General features: G+C 39.3%; 1 protein-coding gene and 1 long non-coding RNA gene across 2 annotated transcripts in view; one reads left to right on the top strand and one right to left on the bottom strand.

The window, feature by feature from the left end:
* Nucleotides 1-1,313: 1,313 nt before the first annotated feature.
* LOC141575224 (uncharacterized) lies at nt 1,314-10,129 on the bottom strand. The gene is made up of 2 exons (XR_012502644.1): nt 8,338-10,129; nt 1,314-4,654 (listed from the first exon to the last, which is right to left on the bottom strand). It is a non-coding gene; the product is annotated as an uncharacterized LOC141575224 (long non-coding RNA).
* Nucleotides 10,130-10,570: 441 nt separating this feature from the next.
* ARIH1 (ariadne RBR E3 ubiquitin protein ligase 1) overlaps nt 10,571-24,186 on the top strand; it is a 90,245-nt gene continuing 76,629 nt past the window's right edge. Inside the window, exon 1 of the mRNA XM_045516897.2 lies at nt 10,571-11,475. Within this exon, the coding sequence (XP_045372853.2) occupies nt 11,107-11,475 (369 nt within the window). The 5' untranslated portion in view covers nt 10,571-11,106. The remainder of the gene's footprint in view (nt 11,476-24,186) is intronic.

The raw sequence follows: 24,186 nt of genomic DNA, 5'->3' as shown, positions 1-24,186 counted from the left end.
CTGAGGGAAAGGTGCTCACGGTCGCCAGGACATGAATGAGCTCATTCTTGAAAAAGAAAAAAATGACATAGACCTCATCTAGGAGAAAAATCACTCAACAATTCTTTAGTGTGAAGCTGACTTTTCTAAAGGTTTTGGGAAATGGAATAATACTATAGCAACACGGCAGCTAAAAACTGTTTAAATAAACTTGTTCTGAAAAAGCAAAAACAAAAACAACTTCCTCGGCAGCTTTTCTCCTTGGACTGCGGCCTCCTGCCACAAATGCTTGGCTTTCTTACCTCCATTCTTTCTTGTAGCAACATCAACTTCCCTCACGTCTTCTCACACACAGACATTCCACCATTCCCAAATCCTCACCCCCACTGTCACCTCTGGGTCTCCCTGTGGAGATCCGAGGGCTCAACTAATTATTTGAAAACATTGTGTTTAAAACTCCTGAATTTTTAGAGAATGTTTTATCCCCTGGTATTAGAGGAGGGGTTTATTCAGTTTTCTCAGTTACATTTTCTCTTTGCAGTATTTTGCAAAGCTGTTCCACAAATTCCCCTTTCCAAGAGTAGATGATAAAACACGGTATTGAATTGTGATGCTTTTCTGTCTTGTCCTTCCGCTCTGGGAAGTTGCTGTAGCTCTTCCACATTTAGGGGAGGCATTTGCTCCACTGCTCGCCTTCTCCAGGCAGGACTTCGGGTTCTCTCCAGGCCTTCCCGTGTAGCTAAGCTAGTTCAAAGGGTCTGCATTTGCAGTAAGGTCTAAGGAAGAAGCAATGCTGATCCCAGAGTGTCAGTGGTTGCAAAAGCATCAATAAAAGGAAAAATGGATCATTCCGGTGTCATGAAAATTAGAAACTTCTGCTTTGGTAAAAATACCATTAGGAAGCAGAAAAATCAGCTACAGCTGCCTGGGAGAAAATATCTGCAAACCACACATCTGACAAAGGACTAGTATCCAGAATATAGAGCTCTCAAAACACAACAACAACAAAAAAAGACACAAATGGAACAATCTAATTAGAAAATGTGCAAACACATGAAGCATTTCACCAAAGAGGATGTATAAATGGCAGAGAAACACATGAGAAGAGATTCAATAGCGTGCAGAGAACAAACACATAAATCTGCACAAGATAGGGGTGTCAGGAAAAGCTGAAGATGATAAGAGTGGGCTGACGTTGAAATAATTTACAAACTTGAGCTTCTCTTTCAACCGATCATGGTTATAGCTTCAAATTCTTTTCCATTTTCTTCTTGCCTTCCCATTACACAGACTATATTGTGAATACACTTGAAAAGGAGCTTCAGCCACACAAGTATATATACAATGATTTTATTTTACTTTTCAATTAAAATTTTTTAAAATTGTAGTATAGTTTATTTACAATGTTTCAGGTATACAAGGAAGTGATTCAGTTATATATATATGTATTCTTTTCCAGATTCTTTTCCATTATGGTTTATTACAAGATACTGAATATAATTGCCTGTGCTGTACAGTAGGTCCTTGTTGTGTATTTTATATATAGCAGTGTGTATCCGTTAATCCCAAACTCCACATTTATCCCTCCCACCTTTCCCCTTTGGTAACCATTTGTTTTCTATGTCTGTGAGTCTATTTTTGTGAGTCTATTCCATATATATATACACACACACACACACACACACACACACACCACATCTTTATCCATTCATCATTAATTTTTTTTTATCTAATGCTGTGGGTTTTATTTTTAACTCAGGAAACTTAATTTTTAAATTATATTTAATCTTTGGTAGGTATTTACCAAAATTCTGAGACTAGCATTTGACTGTCAGTCTTAGACTTTGAAAGTGATAGCCATAGCCAAGTGTATATGTTCCAAACACGGGCAATGTTACCTCCAAGGGGGAAAGATTGGTTCTTGAGGGTGTATGTGTGAAACAAAAAGTAGTCTTTTTATGTACAAAGATCTACATACAGTACATAAATATACAGTATATTTGCAGTGTTAAAATTTCCTGAGGGGAGGTGATCAGGATTAAGAGGTCTAAAAAAGTTCCTTAGGGGATGGTAATGAAAGAAAGAAGTTAAGAAACACTGCCCTAGTGCTAAGCTTAACAGATAAGCTGTCTTGCATTAACTTTTTTCCTGTAAGTGTCATTTCCTGTATTAGACTGTAAGCTTCTTAAGAATAAGACATGTAACCTGATTTGTATTTTCAATAATCTCTAATACAATGGTTTATGTCCTGCTACATTCAGTAAATGTGTATTTAACTGAATTAATATGGAACACATCTTCCCCTCCTTGCACTCATCCTATTGCCCAATATAATCCAAATGCAATGATCAAAATTAGTTTAGTGCAGCAAGCAACCTGACATAGTCTCTCTCACAAAAATCCTAGGAGAATACCGACAAACTTTATTAAAAGAGTGAAAAATCTTCAAAGTAGCACAGCTGAAGAAAAACAGACTCTGGAGATGGAGGAATCAGGGCCTTGGTTTCCAGCACTACCATTTGCAAGCTATGGAAACTTTTGCCAAGTTACCTATGGAGGAAGGGGAGAAAGGATAAAAAAGGAAGAGAGGTGGGGAGCCATAGCTCAGTGTTAAGAGCATGTGTCTAGCAAGCACAAAGTCCTGGGTTCAATCCCCGGTACCTCCATTAAACATAAGTAAATAAAAACCCAATTACCTCTCCCCCGAAAAATTTTTAAAAAAGGGAAAAGGGAAAGGAATATAAGAAGGGACAAGGGCATTTCTAATAGTCTTACGAACACCCTACATTTCAGACATGCTGACACACTGGCCGTTCTCCAAACAGGCCGTGGCTCAAATATGCCATATTTTTCATGCTTACATGTACATACATATTCCTTCTTTCCAGAGCATCACTGATTTCCGTCCTATATTCAGCTCAGGCCGTACCTCCCTTAGGAAGCACTCCACGACACCCTGGTCTGCCTCCCACACTGAGATGCCTGTCTTCCTGTGTCTCTCACAGTGAGATCCCACATCGTTACAGTACTTATCATATGATAATGTAATTAATGGTTTACATGCCTGTTTCCCTCACAAGTCTGTGAGCATTTTGAGAGCTTTATTTATCTTCTTGTTCTCCACAGCTGGCCTGGTGTCTGGCATACTATTGGTGAACAACTGACTTGTTGAACTAACTAATAAAAATACAAACACACAAGAAGTGCACAGCAATGTTTTTCAGCAACTTGACAAATGAATAATGGTCTGGGTTCTTCAAAGGGCAACTGCTTTCAAACTGACTGAATCATCATCTTTGTATATTCTCAGGTCCAAAACAAAACACTGTATATTTCCTGTGTCCAATAATGATAATGTAATGAATACTTGACATTGTCAGTTAATCCTTACAATGAGAAAAATCCTATTATTCTTCTGATTTTTTAAAAATGGGATAGCAGGCTGCCTTTTTTAAATTTTTATTTGAAGTACAGTCAGTTTACAATGTTGTGGTAATTTCTGGTGTGTAGCACAGTGATTTAGTTACACATACATACATTCCTTTTAATATTCTTTTTCGTTATAGGCTATTACAAGGTATTGAATACAGCGGAAAAAAGGCTTTTGAGAGGGGAAGCTTGCCCAAGGGGATACACTTAACAAGGCTCCTAGCTCAGGAGCCCATGGTGCTAACTGCCTCCCAGCAGTGCCTCTCAAAGTTAGCTGAGTAGTACTCACTTTTACATGACATCCCTCTGTCTGACCCTCTCCACCTACAACCTCCCACATACAATCACTCAAAAGAAAACAGGCTCATAGCTCATGCACGCAGTTTGTTATCTGTCATCACTCACAAAAAAAGGTGTCTGCGTATGCCCAGCTTTGCTTTGTGTGAAAATACACCAATCAGTAACAGTGAGCTAACCCTTTGAGACTATTCCATTTTAATAACATTTAGAGACAATGTAACTACTGACCTTTCAAGCTCTTTAAAACGGGAATTCTGTTCAGTGTTTCAGCATCTGAGTGTGTCAAAACATGCATCCAACATGCTACACAATCTTTTCATGAAAGCAGAATGTGAAGCAGCTTGCCAAGCATCCTGGACAAGAGGCCATGTATCACAAACGCTCTATTATTACTTTACTGATGTCCGCGAGGGTACAGCTGGAAAGACAGAATTGAAAAACCAGTTCTTACCACATTGCAAAATGACTCTAAGGAGTGGCATCTGGTTCCTGGAGCTGTAAGAGGTGACTATGCCTTTTAAATCACGGTATTGTCTCAAACAAAACAAATGAAAAAAACAAAAAAGCCAAGAGAGAAATACAAAAAAGAAAAAAGAAAAAGAAAAAGAAAAGCTTTTTCATTTCTGAAAGCTTTGGGGCCAGATGGGCCTGTCAGGTGCCCTGGGTTACTCCAATCTTCAGGTCCTTATGGCATTTCCTTTTTGTTCCTTGCTACCGTCCCTCACTCATTCATAAACAGGCTGCATTGTATCAGTTGTGTCCAATGTGTTGAATTCCAACATCAGTCCTCTCTTGCCGTGAGCTATTAAGAGTTGAGATACCACTAGGGATGGGAGAGGTGAGCTGGGCATTTGTCCGAGAGAAACCCTGGATAAGGGATGCTGTGGAGGACACACGCATCAGGTGCCCTCCTCCTCTTCCACACAATCTTCAAGTTCTTCTAGGTCTAGAAGAATTAACAGAGAACATTAAGAACACTAATGTTGATGTAGTGTCAGCAAGATTAAATTAATGCACTTTGAGGACAGACGATAAGTGTCTATTGGTTTACAGCTTTCGGTTGATTCATTGATTCATTCCAACATTATCAAAAGCTTGGAAGTTTGTTAGTAATGGGAGACACATAGACAACTCATGTTCTAGGCATCAAGTGCCAGGTTTGGAACGGCTTGAAAAAACAGCAGTCTTGAAGCACATAGATTAGTTGGGGGTGGTTCGGGAGGGTGTCAGGCAAAGGGAACAGCAGATGCAAAGGTACGGAGGCACGAGAAAGTCTAGTGTATAGTACTTTCTTAGAACATCTCAGTTTAGTGGCTTCTGACTCTTGTAAACTCCTTCAGCATTCACCATCTGTGTCGTTCTTCTTGGTTTGTGACATCTCTTCAACCACACAGTTACCATCTTTATAACTAATCTTTCCTTCAAATTTAAGTCCCTTTCCTTAAAGTAAATTATGCTCTCTTAGATGACAGGGTTCTTCTGTTTATCTCTCCAGAATGCCTAGAAAAGTGCTTTGCACTGAGGAGTCACTTATAAATAACTACTCATGGTTGACCAAAAACAATTGTGACATGTATTTTAAGTTTTCATTGAAAATGCTAAGGTTTTATCTACAAGATTAAAGTGGGACTATTTGAATAGAGGATAACATATCTCTTTACTCACTATTCTATTTCTATTACCTATTTCCAGGAGGAACAAACATAGCACAGAGTCAGTGTTTATGCTGCCAATCTAGACAGCAGTAGGCTTGATAGCAATTACTCAATTGCAACAAATACCAAGGCACATTTTAGAACAGGAATAAGATCTTATTACAATTACTGAGAAGTGTATGGAAAACACAGTGGACTCTGACTCTGAAAACTTGGATTTAATCAAAGTTATGCCACCTGTTGTGAATTTTGGCAAATTACTTTTCATCTTTGAGTCTTTTTCCTCATCTTTAAAATGAAGTTAAGAGTCCCAACTTCAGGAGATCATAAGGAGTAAATTTAAAATGTACAAGCACCAAAAAAACAAAAAACAAAACAAAACAAAAACAACCAAAAAACCCCCCCAAAACCACCAAACACAAAAAACACCCCCCCAAGCCCCCAACAATTCTTTTTAAAAACAAAACAAAACCCAATTCTTTTTTAGAAACAATCCCCAAAAACCCAGTTATTTAAAAAAATTTAAACAAAAAATTTTAAAAAATAAACAATTCTTTTCAAAAATAAAAAAATAAAATGTACAAGCACCTACTCTGGCACACAGTAGACCTTCAATAATATATTTGCTCACTTTTTGCCCCTTCATTCATCCATTCATTTAAATACATCCACAAGGCAATACAATAGAGATATTGTAAACCACAGTGAAGCATTTCTTTTGCAAACTTTGTTATAAAAACACTTTTTTCTTCAAATGATTAAGTCATTAGGACACAAAAATATGTTCACTTTTTTTAGGGGGGTGACCATTTGCTATTTTTTGCTACAATGTAAGTATACATTTAGGCCAAATAAATGTGTCTTGCAAACACGGGGAATGGTACAGACACTATGGTTTTGCATATTTGTCCAACTGTATGAAAGCATGTATGTACTTTACTTTTGGATCCCACATTATCTTACCACACACTGTAGACAATCACTTGTATAAAATCTCTGGTTCAATAATAAAGGCTATAAACTGTATTCTAGAGGAAAGATAAAGTAGAGGGGGCTGCAGTCAGGAATCTCAGGTTCTGTTTTTGGTTATTACTATTTTTACCAGACTTCTAATGAGGCAAATAACCTCAGTTTCTCTAAGCCTCATTATTATTCATCACATAGAACTGTATGATAAGATCCATCTCTCAACAACAGTGTAATATGTAAATGTTGTTTGTAACAAAATATGAAGTACACAAGTGTTTTTAAAGAAATGCAAAGTATTCAATTAGCTTGTTAGTATCTTTCTGCACTTTTGCTAAAATTTAATGTTAAATTTAAAATTTAATTTTCTTACCTCCTGCCTGATAAAACACAGGACCAACTCAAACATTAAGGGAAAAAAAAGCAAAAAATGCTACATTAAAAAGATTTTAGAAACAAAAGGACAAAAAGCAATTTCTTTCCACTTAGTTTTGGAAACAGTGTTTCAATTACATCATACAAGAATTTTTGGTGAGGTGACCAAGTCCCAGTTTGTCTGAGATCTCCCAGTTTTAGCGCTGAAACTTCCACATCCCAGGAAATCCCCATTCTGTGCCAACTTCAATGGTTAGTCACCCTAATGCCCTGCCATTACTCGAGGCTTTTCCAGAGCTTACGGCTCTATTATCTGCCCTTAGAAAAATTCCAGTGCTATTTTAATTTCTGTTTATCTGAAAAGCACTTGCATATTCTTCCTGCTGGAATTTCATTCATAACCTTTTGGTGAGCATATAAATATTTATGGAGTTTTGCTCTATGAGTAGATATTTAATAAATGTGTACTAATATTTTTGATCTTATTAGGACATAGGGACGATGGGATTACCTAATTGCAGAACATTTATTCTTTTGGCACCAAGGAAATATTAACGTGCCTATTGTTTTTCAAGGACCTTGTCCTGTTGTTGTTTACAGACTACTGTCCTACCCAGCAATCACCATAGCTGAGAAGGCAGTAACATGGGCAATACCTTTAAGATCAAGTCACTTAAGAAAACATCCTATGTGGGTCATCCCTTGGCCAATTTGTGGCTGGAGACAAGTTGTTATACTGGTTTCTTTTAATAGCCTTATAAACTAACCTGATTCTAAGATATTTTTTAAAAATATTAACAGAATGAGTGTTGTTGAAAATCTGGTTACGATGGTTTATCCATGAATAGGAGCCCCCCAAATTCAGAAGCACTATGATACTGCCCAAAAAAGAAGTCATGAGACTATGGAAAACATTTCTGAGAAAAAGCAGACCAATTTTCTTCTGCGGAAAATGCAGATGACAGAGGCCATGTACAAATATGGATAAGGAAAAATAAGGCCAATCAAAAGGTTGTTAAGTCCAACTGGCTATAGCTCCCCCCTCCACAAGATGTAAGGTGACCTGACAATTTTTAAACCTTCTAATTTTGTGAACACATAACTATGTGCCAGGCACCGTGTCAAGTGCTTTAACTACGTTATTCCATTTGATACCCACAAATAATCCTATGAGAATAGGAATTGTAATCTTCCAAAGTGAAGTGCAGAGAGGTTCAGTGATTTGTTCAAAGTTATGAACAGCAGCTGGAGAGGCAGAGGCAAGTTCAGCTGTTTCCTCTGGAGCCTAAGCTCTTAAACTTGAGCTTGTGCTGCTTCTCAACATTTGTGGACAAAATTCTGGTGAAATTCTACCTCCACTCCTAACTTCTCCTGACCTTCAGTCTTGTACATTAGTATGCCTTCTCAGCATCTCTACTTTGATGCCTAACAAGCATCTCAAATTTGACATGTTTAAGTAAACGGCACCACCATTCATCCAGTTGCTCAAGCCCTAAATTTAGGAGGCATCCTTGATTCCTCTAGCAACCCCATAGTCAAGCCATCAGCAAATTTGTTGGCTCTACCTTCAAATTATATAGGAAGCAGACCACTTATCTCCATAACCCTAGCCCAAGCCATTGTTATTATTCACCTGGACTACTGAGATAGCCTCATAATTGGTCTCCGCTTTCATGGTCCATTCTCCACAAAGCAGCCAGTTATTAAAGGGAAAAAAGCCAGTTCATATTGTTCCATTCTTCTGTTTAAAATCCTTTAATACTTCCCATTGTAATAATGTAAACCTCTTAAGATGGCCTACAAGGACCTACTGGCCCCCTGCCTTGATCTGCCGCCTCTGACTTTATCCCATAGCGCTCTCTTGTTTGCTCAGCATGCTTCGGTCACATTGGTCGTTATGATTTCAAATCTCTCTGTGATGTAAAGTCATGTACTTTGGGAGGATCTGGAAGGGCAGGGTTGAGGGTGTGAAAAAACTGATGAAAGTCTGAAAGAGTTGCCTAGAGTGAGAGAACAATTTAGAAAAATTTAACAGGACTGCTGGGTGGTGTTGAGGCTTCAGCTGTGGTAGGTGATTGGAATTTAATAACAGAATGCCTATGATTATGCAAATTTCAACAGTAGTGGTCAGATGCTCCAGTACCAAAGTGGAGGATAGGAATGGTAGGGTTTACTCAAGGTAGGGGTGGATGAAAAGAAAGACAGGGCAGAGAAGTTTAGAGTATTGATGAGCATTGCTGATTTTTTTCTGTAGGTATGTAACAACGGGGATGGGGTAGAGAGAAGGGTTGCTAGTGTCCTTAGCTCGCCCCAGTTGTGACAACCTAGAATTGCTAGAAACAGAATCAAAGGACCAAGACCTACCAGCATTGATTTTAGGAGTTTTAATTTGCAAATTCTAAGATTATTGTAGGAAATTTGATTATTAAAAAATTTACAAAATGGACAAGTTAGTTGTGCCTTATTTACATTATAAAGGAATCTTTAACTTTTCAAAATAAATTTCCAAAGGGAACCTGCATGTTGAACAGTAAGATTGATCAGGAAGCTAGGGATTCAGACTTTAAACGTTTTCCAGTCTGGCCAGTCCTTCAAGTTATCCCAAGAGGGAGTTTTCTCATGCCTTTTCTTCTTTAAGAACACTTCTCTGCGTCTCCTGTCCTACTTACAAAGACTTAAGTCTACGGTTAAAGTGGTATAAAATACTCTTTGTTGTCCTGGCCACTAACTTGCTTAATATTTTGCCATTTGCCCTCCTTGCACGTTAGGCTCCCCAAACTAAACTACTGTACACGCACCTTCTGTACTTCTGCTTTTGTTATTCTTAGACTAGACCATCTTCCCTATCTTCTCTGTTAAACTCCTATCCATTCATCAACACTCATCTCATACAGCACATTTCTGGATAAGAGACCACTACTATCTCTCTGCTTTATATGGTCCCTGTAAATATTTCTATCATTGCCTATATTGTCTTATAATGCATTTTATATATAGCCCAGTATGGAATACACATTGTGTGTTATACAGGTTTTTTTTTTTAATTTGTTGGTTTCTCCTCTCTTTTTTTCTTGGTCCATCTTGCTTAAGTTTTGTCCATTTCACTCCTCTCCATTGTTTTTGTATACTCTATTTATCTCCACTCTGATCTTTATTTCCTTCCTTCTACTCGCTTTTGGGTTTATTCTGCTCTTTCTCTAATTCTTTCCTCTTTGGTGGTGGTGGGGGGAGGTAATTTATTTTTAGTGTAGGTACTGGGGGTTGAATTGAGGACCTCGTGTATACCAAGCATATGCTCTACCACTTGAGCTATACCTTCCCCTTTTAGTATTTTTATGATTGATGTTTAAGGTCACCTAAGGGCTAATACAGGGCAAGCGCTGTGTGATCCTGGTCAAGTCGGCTCCCCTTTGAGCCCCAGGTCTTAGTGGGGACTGCGGCGCCACGAAGGTGGTAAGTAACACAAGCGAAGCCCTCACGCAGCGCTCAGGGAAGGAGAGCCGCGACTTGCGCATCGCCGCGGGCCCTGAGCGGGTGCCCGGCGAGCCGCGCTCAGGAAGCGCTTCTTTAAAATGACGTCACTACAGGCGACTCGGAAACCACTGCACGTCTGCACCAGGGCACAGAATCAAGGGAATTACTCCAAACGAGCTTCACCGGCCACTCAGTTTAGAGGTTCTGCATGAAACAGATTTCCACTGAGCAGCCCCGGCAAGAGGAGCGTTAGCTCAGCAGTCGAGGCCGCCCCGGAGTTATTCCAGGGCGGGCGGGAAGCGTCCCTACCGCCCGGTGGGAAGGCGTGAGCGGCTGGCTCCCCACGGCCTGCGGCAAAGACCGCCCCCTGGGTGGCTGAAGGGCGCCTCTCGGGGACCAGGGGCCCCGGCCTCCTCAAGGACACGGCCCCCGGGATCGGCCCACAGAGCGACCGCAGCCGGAACTGACATGCGACTCCCGCGGCGCCGCGCTCCCAGGTTCGGCGCCGGCCGTGGGGTCTCCCCGCCCGGCACGCAGGGGCGGCGGGGCGGGGCGCGGTGACGCCAGGAGCTGTGACGCGACGACGCAGCGCGACGCGGTGACGCACGCCCCTTTGTTGGCTCAGTAGCGGTAGCAGCGGCCGTGGAGGTGGCGCTGGGGACTGTTTTCTCTCGGAGGCCGGAGCAGAGCCGCGTCTGACTGAGGAGGGCGGCGAGCGGCACCCTCGCACCTTCCCTCCCTCCTCCGCGCTCTCCCCGCCGCCTCCAGCCGCCAGCCGCCGCGCCCGGGGAGGAGCCGCGGCCCGCGGGGCCGGAGCCAGGCCTGCGTCCGGACATCAGCCGGAGCCGGAGCGAGAGCCGGGGCCTCGGCGTCCCCGCCCTCCCCTCGCCTCGGGGCCAGCGTCCGCCGGGCCCCCGCGCGCCGCGCCATGGACTCGGACGAGGGCTACAACTACGAGTTCGACGAGGACGAGGAGTGCAGCGAGGAGGACAGCGGCGCCGAGGAGGAGGAGGACGAGGACGACGACGAGCCGGACGATGATAACCTGGATCTGGGCGAGGTGGAGCTGGTGGAGCCCGGGCTGGGCGTCGGCGGGGAGCGGGACGGACTGCTGTGCGGGGAGACGGGCGGCGGCGGCGGCAGCGCTCTGGGGCCCGGCGGCGGCGGCGGCGGCGGCGGTGGCGGCGGCGGACCGGGGCACGAGCAGGAGGAGGATTACCGCTACGAGGTGCTCACGGCCGAGCAGATTCTGCAACACATGGTGGAATGTATCCGGGAGGTCAACGAGGTCATCCAGGTGAGGGTGGCCCCCGCGCCGGCTTGACCCTGTCGGACCCGGGAGCGGATTCGGGCGGCCCGCGCGGCCTCGAGGAGCAGGCCTGGGCCTGGTGCGCAGCCGGGCCCGGGGGTTCCCGGCCCTGTCTCCTCCGCTGCCTCTGCTGGGGCTGGAGGGTGTCGAAAGCAGACATTCGCCGGTTACCCGGGTGTGGGGAGGTGCGCTGGGGGCGGTGCTTTCCAGGTCCTGCTATGGCGGAGGCCTGCGGCTGCCTTAGACTTCTCCTGCGGGCAATTCCTGCCGGTCCCCGGGCCCGATGTCCTTCCTTTGGCCCTAGGAGCGCCTACAGGGGCGGGGCGGGGCGGAGTGGAGGGGGTGCTGCAGAAGAGCAGGAAGAACTGGGCCCCTAAGACTGCTTCTCCGGCCACCAGTCTCACTTGAGCACTTTTGGAAGGGGTTAGAGTAGGCCTAAGAGCAGCTTGGTTTACGGTTGCCCCAAGTGGGCACCAGTTAATAAAGAAATGGATCTGCTTGGCAGTCTTAAGTGGCTACTTAAAGGTGGGGGAAGGGAACTATTTCTCGGAAGAGGTGCTGATGGGCCTTCTTTTCAGATTGTGAAGCTTATGCTTGTATCTTTTTACTCTTTGCTGTTTGCTTGGGACCTACCTACTATTTTCCAGTTGGCATACTCGAAACTGTTGCAATACTTACTGCGGATTGCATACCCAGCCTTGCAGCTAAAACAACAGCAGAACGCAGTGTTATTGTCTAATATTGGGCAAGACTCTTTTGTGAATTTGCAAGTGGAGGCTTTCTGCCTCTGGACTCCTCTATCTGATTATTTCTTGTTTCGTGGTCAGTAAGTTAGGCTTAGTTTAAGTTGATAATCACATCTCATTTAACCTTGTGGGTCAAATTTTGCGTTTTTGAGCCTTAGGAAATGAAAAGTTTTCATTTGAGGATAAACAGTTGTGATGAGGGGTCAGGGATAGGACTGAAGAATAAAAATGAAGTCTTGATTCAGTGCTACTTTTAGAAAACACTAGTTACATGGAAGGAAACTATATACATGAGTAGTAGGTTACTATTGTCTTCTTGTATATCAGTTACTTTTTTCCCACTTTAAAATTGGTTGGCTCTTACTGACTGGCAAAATTAGTATGTCCCTGCCTACTTGTTGAGTTTGCATGATTAATAGATTTTTACAGTATTGTCTAGTAAGCGACACGTTCTTTTGAAAATGGAACCATCTATTTAGGCCTATTTGAAAACTTCTGAATAACAGTTAAAAAAAAAATTCTGGTTTGGTGCTGTTACTAAACAGTGGAAATCTCAAACTTTTGTATAAGGTACTCTCAGGAGGACATTGAAAGGTTGTAGAAGAAAGATAAGTTTACTGTTCTTTCTGATTCTAAAAATATGACAGTTGATTTCTTAAGCCACTAAATTAAGAAACTTTGTTTTCTTTGAGGAAACTTGAATTTACAGCGAAACCTTGAATTATCTTTTCATTTATTTACCATATACATTATATAGTAAATGTATATGAAACCTGATGTTTTCAAGCTTATTACTTACCTTATTGGCATTTTAATTGGCTTTTAAAAACTCATGGATATTTATTATCTAACTTACAGTCTGTTTTCATTGTACTGAAATCTCATCCAACTTTTTCAGCTCTGAGGTGTGTCTCAATCACTGAGGCCAAACCTTACAATTTCTTTATGTCACTTCTGGAACAGAGATGTAGTTAATGTGTATGACATCTTTCTTTTTTTCTTAGTTTAGGGGAACTAAGAAGAACTACAAAATACTATGGATTTTTAAAGACGTCCTACTTTTACCATGCTTCCATTTCTGATTTTTGGAAGCCCTTTTTTTTCTAGTTTACTTCATGTTAAGGATGCTCTTAAATAGAATTCCTGAATGCATAAGTATCTATCCCTTATTAAAAGTTCATATTTAGCTCAGTGAAGAAACCTAATCCCTCCCCCCCACCCCAAAAACAAACAGTACAAACAAAACGTGTGCTTTCACTTGTTCCACAAATCTGTCTCCACCTTTGGGGAAGGGTATAGCTCAAGTGGTAGAGGGCATGCTTAGCACCCAAGAGGTCCCGGGTTCGATCCCCGTACCTCCTCCAAGCAGAAATCAATGAGGAAACCTAATTACCTCCCACTCATAAAAGCTCATATTTAGAAATATCAGTAAATCAAAGGGTAGGATTTATCCCAGACCATTTTTTCTCCAGATGAATACACTAGATCTAAACTAGGTTTTGGTTATGTTATAGGTTATTTATGTTAATAGATTTAAACTTTAAAATTTACACAGGTAACACATGAACATTGTAAGAAAAAACTGTTTAGGCAAGGGAAGAAAAGAAAAAAATATTTTTCTTGGCACTCAGAGATATACCAGAATTTGAACTGTAGTTATTGTTCCAGAACTGTGGGTAAGCTATACATTTAAAAAAATAATAGCAGAATCAAACTGTATGTTCTATGTTTTCGTAGAAAAACGCATTTTACAAAAACTGAAGGAATGTCAACAACTTCTCCTGTCAATAAGTGACTATTTTTCAAGTGCTTGTGTGATTACAAATCTGATTTGTTTAATCAGTCTCTTCTTACTAATGGTATTCCTTTTATTGTCTAGTTCCTAGCTTTTATACACCTCATTGGGAATATCCGTAGAGATAAATCTTTGAATGCTTTATTTTCATAGGATAAATTAAATTGGTGAGTCAAAGAATTAGCTTATTTCCAAGGCTTTTGATGCATATTATCACATTGCTTTCAGAAAGGTTAAACTAGTTTTTTGCCACCAGTTGTTGCTTGCTTGAGATAAAAGGGTCATCATTTTTTAAATTTGCTTTTGTTTTTTTTTTAAAAAGCTGATGAGGTTGAACTTTTAATGTGTTTATTGGGCACTGGTATTTCTTTTGTAAATTGCCCTTTGCTTTTGCTCATTTTACCCTGTTCTGGGATGTTTATCTTTCATTGATTTATACGACCTGTTTATATTCATAGAGGCTTTAAATGTTAGTGGTGTAAGGTTTTCTATTAAAACTAATGCTGATTTAATATGACAGTACATTTTAAACTTTAAGGGAAACAATGGCTTACTTGTTTTACTTAGTTCACAGCAGAGAGCTTACTGTTAATTCTAAAAAATTTAAATCCCCTTCTCCCCAGTGCTATTTGTCGGTATCAAATCAGATATTTTAGTGAATTTAAAAATAAATATGCAGGAGAAAAAGATTGAAATGTAAAAAGGTCAAGTTAGTCAAATTCCCCCAGGAGAGATTAAATTACTTTTTATGACTAGTTCTGGGCAACAGTAGGTTAATACTGTTATTTGTAGATATCTGCTGGTTCTAGTCTTAAGTTAACACTTTTTCTTTTAAACTATTGGTTTTCTGGCTTTCTGTAACTTTCTTGTTATAGTTTGTCTAATTTGGTCTTGTTTTATTTAACTCTTTCGTGGCTGCTTAGTTTTTGAGCTTTTCAGAAAAGATTGGGGATTTTCTTTAACTTATATCATTGATGGAGAACTGCTTAAAGCCCTTAATTTACCCAGCTATATTTACTTAACTAGTATTATGAATATTACAGTGGTTAGTATTATCATTATAGTGGTTGTCTAATACAATTGCCAAAATTGCTAAGTAATTTATCAAACTAACACTACACAATTCTGCAGTTGAAGGACTGCCATTTTGTGTTTCTGCAACAATGGTTTAGCAAATATTGGTTGTACCTTGTGTGTGTGCTGGTCACTCTGTTAAAGCAGAGGCATGGATCTTGCCTAAGAAGCATATAAAGGTGAGGAATATAGAGGTCCTTGGTTTCCATTCCCAGAGATTGTTGTTCATTAGTCAAGTGTGAGTTGGAACCCAAGCATCTCTATATCTTTTAGCCGCTCCAGTAAGATCTGAATCACTGGAGTAGTCATAGTTCATCCAGTGTCTTGATTTTGACTCGGAGAATGAGCAGAGAAGGGCAGTAACCCTTAGGAATACCATGTTTAAGGGATGTACTGAGGAAGAGATGCACAGGGCTGTTAGATGTGAGCGGTCTGTTAGAGAGGAGACATAAAGAGAAATGGGTGGACATGTTAACTATTTTAAGATTTTTTGCGATAAATAATCTGTTTTAAAGAAAGAAATATGTAACCTTTATGAGGGAAATTTCCTGTTGGCTGTTGATTTGAGATCTTTAGTATTATTTTACCCATTTATTTAATTAAAATATTTAATTAAAGAACTTCTAAGGTGAGGTTTCAGGAACAAATTAGAGGCAGTGTATTCCAGTGTATTGTGTATCGGTTGGGGAGTCACTTCTAGCCCCTGCATTTCCTCTTCTAACTGGCAAGTTAAATTTACATCTCAGAATCTTCAGTTTTTGCTTTTCTTTTTTCTTTTTTTCTTTTAAATCTGGGAAGGTAAAACCAGAGAATTAAACTACTAGATTGGTCTTTTTTACATGAATGCTTTGTTTATCTAACATCCTTGTAAAATCTCAGTGAGTTGGAGATACTCATTGTTTCCAAGATACTGAATTCAAATGTGTTTATCAAGATAAATTTGAATTGTTTAACTTGTTTGGAGGAAGGAGTAGAGGGATGAGGAGGAAGAGAGAAGGGAGAATAGTGTTGTGTGGATGTTTTGAAGCTATTAGGGTGCTTGGTTTGGTCTGTTCCTCTTGAACTTTTATCTTTCCCCAGCTGATCTCCTTGAGCTTTAAGTTTTAAATTATATTAAATCTTGTTGAATTGCTTATAGCAATAGTCCGATAAATCAGAAACTGTCGGGGTGGGGTCTAGCAGTCTGTTTTAACAAGCATTCTAGGTGTTGCTGTGAGAACCACTGGTTGAAAGTTGAAGTGAAAGTTGAAATTTAACAGCAGTGTTTCTCCATGTGTGATGATTAGTGGTATGTTACTATAGATGTGGGTTAATGATGGAAGGCAAATTGTTTAAGAAACTAATAAAAGGAGAATTTCAAGAGCCTGGAGAACACTTACTATCTAATCATGGAGGGGATTTGTTATCATTACTGTTATCCTTCAGATAAAGTCATCTTTATACAGTTACTTCAAACATGCAAACGAGACTAGTAACATTTCACATTCTAGGTTGGAGCACTTCATTTTTCTTCCACCCTTCCCTACCCACCCTGGTGCTGTTTTTTTTTTTTAAAGCAAAACTGTTGAGAGGGTTTCTTTATTTGATACACTGGAAGGGATATAAGGTCTTAGATATTGTTAATTGTTTACTGTATTAAATGTTGAAGAAAATATGAGAAGACTTATTCTCAAGGAGTTCATGGTCTCATTGAATTTACACACTCAAAGCTATTAGGTCAGTGCTAAGGGGATAGAAGTAGGGATTCATGGAAGAGAGATCTGTGGATATTATCTGGAGGGTGTCTAGGATTTAGATGGGTAGAAAAGGATAGGAAGCCAGTCTAGAAATTGAAGAAAGAATGAGGAAGGTGTGTGCTGGTAATGATGAGGTCAGCTAAGGTGGAACGGGGTTTATTAACTGTGAATGATAATGTTGTAGAAGCTGAAAGGTTTCATGCTGTGAACAAAGGGAGGCAGAAGTAATTAGGTTAGATTCCTTTCCTCTGGGTTTAACCTGTGGTAGCTTTATATATTAGTTATCTTTAGTCCTATATTTTCCCCCAAATTTAGTGGCTTAAAAACAAACATTTTGCTGTACACCTGAAACTAACATTGTAAATCAACTACACTTCAATTAAAAGTAAGAATACCCCACCCCTCCAAAAAACCCAGCATTTATTATCTCACAGTTTCTATGGATCACAATTCATCTTAGTTGGGTGCCTCTGTCTCAGGGTTTCTTTAAAGGCTGCAACGAGCATAGCTGATTGCAGTTCTCAAGGTTTGACTGGGGGACGATTCCCTTCTCAACTCACTCGTGGGGCTGTTTGCAGACTTCAGATTTTTCACTGGCTGATTGTTGACCAGTTCCTGCCATGTGGGCTTCTCCAGAAAGTCACTTACAACACAGTAGCTTCTTTCCTTCAGAGTAAGGGATCTGAGAGAGAGCCCCCAAGATGAAAGCCGCAGTCTTTTTATAACTTCATCTCAGAAGTGATATCCCATCACTTTGCCCTATCTGCTTGTTTTAAGTAAGTCAGTCCGGCCCACACTCAGAAGGGGATTACACAAAAGTGAAGCCGAGGAGGTGGATCCTGGGGGCCATTTGAGAGGCTACCTACTGTAATACATATAGTCTGGCTCAGTTCAAGAGATGAATGACAATCATTGTATAATACTTATCTATCCAGTCAGTTTATATACTAATGAGAGGATATAGGTAGTTTGGATTTTTATTGTTGAATAAGCATAAATTACTTGTTTGGCTTTGCAAAGTATTATTCCTTTAAATGATAGATATTCCTAATTACCTTTCAATGGCTCAGATTGGAAGAACAATTTGCAGCCTCTTAGAATTGGCAGGAATTTGAGATTCTCCAGTCCACTAATTTTTTTTTTTCTTTTTAACTTTAGCTACATAGTGAAATCACCTGGGGATTTTTTTGTCACATTTTTTGAGAAAATTACAGACTCACATGTAGTTGCAAAAAATGATGCAGAGAGATCCCCAGTACCCTTTGCTGATTTTACTGCAGTGGTAACAGCTTGTGGAACTACAGCATAATACCATCACCAGCACATTGATATTGATGCCATCTACTCAGCTTACTCAGATTTCTTGAGGATTGTTTAAAATGCTAACACTTACAACCCAAGACTAAGCAAATGGGTCTCTGGGAGCTTGAACTAGGAATTGTCATTAAGCAGAAATCTTCCCTGTATACTTTAATGCACAGCCAGAGTTGAAAGTCCTTGTTCTTGTCCAGTGTCTCTGAGAATCCTCTCTTTAACATTCCAATCTGCTTAACTACAAATAAGTGACAGTGAGCTGTTTTGTGATGTAGCTCATTCCAAGTTTAACACTTGATTTTTTTTAAAAAATTGGAATTTAAGTCTTCCATTTAAACTTCCACTCATTGTTCCTAGGGTGCCCTTTGGATGAAGGTTTTTTTTTTGCTGTTGTTGTTTTCTTAACATAGTTCAGAAGCATGAAGGAAAACATTTTCTTCCTGAATTTAATCAATTCCCCCTTTCTTTGTTCATTTTATGACAGTGAACCTATATATCTTTGGTTACGCATTTTGCCTCCTTCTCTATTTTCTGCTAGACATTGTCTTTTAATAGGTATAGTGTCACAGGCCATAACTTTGCTAAGATCTTGACTGTGGATACAGGTCATCTTTTGATCTTGACACTGTTACTATGTGACTTTACAAATAGCTTCATTATTCCCATTAAATGATGGGATAAATAGAAGAATGAGTGTTTAGGCTGACATTTGAGGACCACTTCTAGGTGAGAGAATAATCCATAATCTGAGGTTACTTCTAACCTGGGGTAACAGTCCTTTGGGGCCCATGGAGCTAGTCTAAGTGGCAGTCCTTGCTTTATATGTTCAGTGTTTAAAAAATCAAAAGCAAAGCAAAACTGCTCAAACTTGTTAAAATGTGGGACAATGTTAGATCTTCAGTTCCAAAAGAATAGCACATTTTATAGTCAGTAGGTATCTACAATCGTGTAAGTTAAATTTCTTTGTAAAGTTTTGCTTTCTTCCTAAATTTTTATTCACCCACTGATAAGTGGTCATCTGGCTTGATCTTGAATCATGATGCCCAATTGTTATATGAATTGAATTGATGGGTAGTTTGATATCTTAGAAGGTAGTTTTAAAAGGTCTTATTAGGTAGCAGCTGCTCTGGCGGATTAACTTCTCAGAGCCCTACTTTTTTCACTTTTAAAAATGAGAATACTAGTATTAAGGCCAAAGAGTTGTGAGGATTTAGATGAGAAGTTGCCAAATACTGTATTGGGAGTTTTTCCATGTTTTTTTTTTCCCCTTAATGTGAACTTGCTCAATAGCATTTTTCCTTTTTACTATGTTCCATTTAAAAGGAATGTCACAAGTGACCTGACACTTAGTACATTTTGGCAAAAAGTACAGCAGATAATGAAGTATTAGGTAACATTTCCTTATTACTAAGACATTTGTTTAGACAATGCTAAGAATAGCTTTAATCCAAGACACCTCTCCCAGGCTTGCTTTGCTATCTCCTTTGAAACTGTCATACTTCTAATTCAAGTATTAATTGACTCCAGTTGCTTGGTAATATATCCTTTCTTAATCACAACTACATTTTTTAGGGATTAAGTATAAACTAGACACTGCGAAGTATTTTCTGATTCTCTTAGCTAGTGTTTATAAGTAAAAACCTCTAATGTGGACACATTGAAATTTGTGACATTTTGGGTTTCCCTGAAACCCATTTGAAATCCAAATTCACTGCCTTCTCTCCTTAAGGCTTTTCTTCCTTTGATTGGCTTACTAGTTATCCATTCTTGGAATTTGTAAGTCATACTTGATTGTTTTTCCCTGCACTTCCCATATCCTGTTAGCTCTGATCAAGTTACCTCTGAAATTAATTTTGTTATCCTTTTTACTAACTAATCATAATCTAGGGCCTCTTTATTTTGCCCTTTCGTCTATGGGCTTCCAGTCTGCCATACTACCAAATAAAAACTAAAAAAGACTTCATTATCCTCCTGGCTGCTACACACATTTCCTACTGAATGTCCAGTCCAGATTCTTCAATAATGAAAAATGCTGTTCATGGCTTTCCCACCTTGATTTCAGCTGATTTTTTCAGTCTTATCTACTGTTCCTGATTCTCCCACTACCTCCAATGGCACTACTTACTACTTCTTACTATGTAGTACAAGTTTATGTTTTCCTGTTTTTGCTCACGTTGGTTGTCTTGTGATGCTGTTTCTCTTTTTAACTGCCTGATATACTCGTACTCATACCCTGCTCAGATGTTACCGTATCTCTTACCAGGTCCCTCTTCTCTGGCTTCACTACTTCCTTACCTCTGTTTGCACTGCACTTCGTATGTGTGTTTGGTGTAGCCTACATGAGGCTGTAATGTAGCCATGGTAATTCCTAAATCACTAGCTAGTTATGAGGGTTTTGAGGGTGAGAGCTGAGTCATCTTCATCCATAGGGTGTATCACACTAAGTCTCTGACACCGTAGAAACAGTAAATATATACTCATTGAAGTTTGTCCTTGTTTAGTAAATGCTTGCTTCCTTGGTTTCCTTATCTTTAAACCAAATGGAGACAGACAAGATTTTCTTCTGGCACTAATTATTTTATGATTTTCAGATAATGCCTAGTGATAGTGTAAGAAGATGGCAAGAAAAAAGTGTTTAAATTCCAACAGGGCAAGCTTTTTAAGGCCTCTCTCTATATAGTGAGACTTTTAGATTAAACTTCATTATTTGCATGTAGTTCCCTGGCACTTCACATGAACTGACAGTGATGTTAAAAACAGTTGAGTCACTCTGATACAGTAGTTCTCAAAGTGTGATCCATGAGAGCAAAACGTTTGTAAGATATTATTTGCCTTTTTTTAATGTGCTGGGATTTGTACTGATGATGCAGAAACAATGGGTGGGTGAAACCACAGGAACCTTAGCACAAATCAGATAAGTGGCATCAGCTATATGAGTAGTCGTTTTATTTTTTCACACCATGCACTCAGTAAAAAATACCAGTTTCACTTGTTATCCTGGGTGAAGCAGTAAAAATTATTAGTGTTATCATATCTTATCCCTTAAGTACATGTCTTCTTGATAACATGTGGCAAAATTGGCAGTATTCTGTATATTAAAGTACAGTGGTTGTCTTAGAGAAAAGCATTTGTGCAGTTGTTTGATTTGTGACCTGAACAAGCTGTTTAAGATGGAGCACCACTTTTATTTGAAAGAATGACTAAAAAACTGGTTATTTTGACACATGGCAAATAAACATATGGTAAATGTTTTTCCAAAATGAAGGAAATAACGCCTCTTATTTCAAGGAAAACTGCTTACAGTATTCGTTGCCAGTGATAGGATATTTAAAGTTTTAAAGTGAAAATTAGAATTTTGGAAAACTACATTTGTGTCTGTGAAACTGACAGCTTCCTGATGAAATATTATATGATATTATCAACATTTGGAAAATCTGCTTAGCATAATGAACGAGTATTTTCCAAATGACAAATTTTCCAGTGACCAATTGTGTTATTTTACAGTCATGCATTTGTAAATGATTCATTCAAAGTACTGTATAGACCATTGGATTTTAATATAGCAAGAGTATCAAAAGTTCTTTAATACGGTTTCCAATTTTATGTTGCAAGTAGCCTTAAACTACTTTTTGAGTTTTGGTGTAATATCAAAAAGAATATCCATAGTTACCTGAAAAGGCTGTACGAGGCCACATTTTCTTTTATTCTCAAATAAAACAACTTACCAAGGATTGAATGCAGAGATACATGGATCTTATATCTCAATGCAGGTATGAGAATCTATTTCCTGTTTAGCCAGATATTAAGGAGACTTTAATATAGTGTACTTCTCTCACTTTTTTGTTTTAGAACATATAATTTATTTTCATAAAAATGGTTTTGTATTAACATATCATAGGGCTTATTACTGTTATCTCTAATGAATTAATATGTATTTTAAAAATTCTGTTTTAATATCTAGTATCATAAATATAGATACTTATAATTCACATAACAAAACTCTTTGGCATCCTCAGTAATTTCTAAGATGAAGAGGATTTCTTAGACCAAACAGGTTGAGAATTGCTGCTCTGATAGTCTGAAATATTTCTGAGTCATTAAGGAAATATAGTATTGGCTTGCAGATAGGAGTCATGACTAATCACACTTTTTGGGTTTACTATAAATAGGCAATGGGTTATACATTACACATTAGAGATTATTACTGATTAACAGGAAACATAAACTATATTAGATGCTGTGGGGGTATTCACAAAACTGTTAGATAGAAATGTGAATCCGAAGTTATGACTAGTTCGGGAAAGATGGTTGGAAATAGAATGGGATGCTTAATTTTTTTCAAGGAGGAACTAGTAGAGATAACACATGATGTATTCCATTTATTAATTTGTTTATATTCTGACTTCTTACATTAAGATGAAACTTTCTGAAAGCAGTGACTTTGTTTTATTCACTGCTGTAGTCCCAGTGCCCAGAACAGTACCTGACATACATAGTAGGCACTCAGTAAACATTTCTGTGTAAATATTTTTATTTTACTTCCATTTTTGAACAGTACTTTGCTGTGTATATGATTTTAGGTTGGTAGTTGTTTTCTTTCAGCACTTTAAAGATTCCATTGTTTTCTGGCTTCCATTGTTTGTGGTGAGAGGAAGCTAAGGAACCTTTAATCTGAGTGTTTTTAAGATTTTTTACTTTGTGTCTTGTGGTTTTCTTTGTGTTTTTCTTTGTGTTTTCAGATCCTTTTGAATCTGTGAAGGTGATGTCTCAATAGGTTTTAGAAATTCTCAGTTCTGCCTTTGTTGCGGAAAAATGTGTTACAGCTCAGTGTTATAGCTCGGTGTTACAGCTCAGTTGTGACAGCAACCTGGATCCGGGCGAGAGACCAAGCAGCACTTGGAGAGTTGGAAAACTCAGGTTTATTATGCCAGCGGGCCCAGAGAAGTTAACACTCCAAGCTCTGGACCCCATCTGTAGGTTTACACTGGCTTTTATAGGTTGCCAGTTTATGCTTTGCAACATCATATGTAAATGAGGTATAAGGAAAGTTGACTAATTAAGAACAAGCTTTGTAGAAATGGACCAGTCAGGAGGGAGAGAAATAACCAATCAGGAGTGAGGGAAGTGGACCAATCAGGAGTGAGAGAAATAACCAATCAGGAGTGAGTTCCATGCAAATGAAGTACTACAAATGGACCAATCAGAATTTAGGGAAATGAACCAATCAGGAGGGAAGGAAATAACCAATCAGGAGTGAGTTCAGGGAACCAATAGAATTTTAGGTGTAAGTAAGCTGTTTCAGAGGCAAAAAGTGAGATAGAGCCTCTGGGCCAGGGAACCAGATGGTGCTGGCAGGAGAGTAGTGGCCCTGCTTGGCGGTACTGCCAGTCTTTTTATGGGACTTCCCGCCTCACCTTTATCCCCTTTATTCTGAGACTCCAGTTACACGTATGTTAGAGTTTTTTGTTAGGGTCCATATGTGTCCAGTGCTCTTTTGTGTATCTTACATCCTCTTTTTTTTCTGCTTCAGTTAGGATAATTTCTGTTGATTTATCATCTGGGTCTCTAAATCTGTCTACTCCTTTGTCTGATCTGTTATTAAACATCTCTTAGTTAGATATTAATTTCAGATCCTGTATTTTTCAATTCTAGAGTTTCCATTTGATTCTTTTTTATAGATGCTAGTTTTCTGAGTTTCCTTCTTTTCATCTCTTTTCCATCTTTTGCTCTGTTTTCTTCAGCATATTAATTTATTCCTAAAAGTTTTGTCACCAACTCCAGTATCCAAATTATCTGTTAGTCTCTTCATGTTATCTTTTTTCTCTTGGTTTTCAGTCATGTGTTCCTGCCATTTGACATATTTTGATAGCAAGCCATATAATGTGTATAAAGTATTTAGAGATTCTGGATGATGATAGATTCCTCCAGAGAGGATCTTTATTTTTCCTTCTGCTTGACAGTGAGAGTGCTGAATGGTTGCCTTAATCCAGTAAGGTTGACTTCTAGTCCTGTTCAGTTTCCATCTATCTCTGGT

This window comes from Camelus bactrianus, chromosome 27 (assembly GCF_048773025.1).
Source record: "Camelus bactrianus isolate YW-2024 breed Bactrian camel chromosome 27, ASM4877302v1, whole genome shotgun sequence".
Classification (NCBI taxonomy): domain Eukaryota; kingdom Metazoa; phylum Chordata; class Mammalia; order Artiodactyla; family Camelidae; genus Camelus; species Camelus bactrianus.
This window is presented reverse-complemented; position numbering and strand designations above follow the sequence as displayed.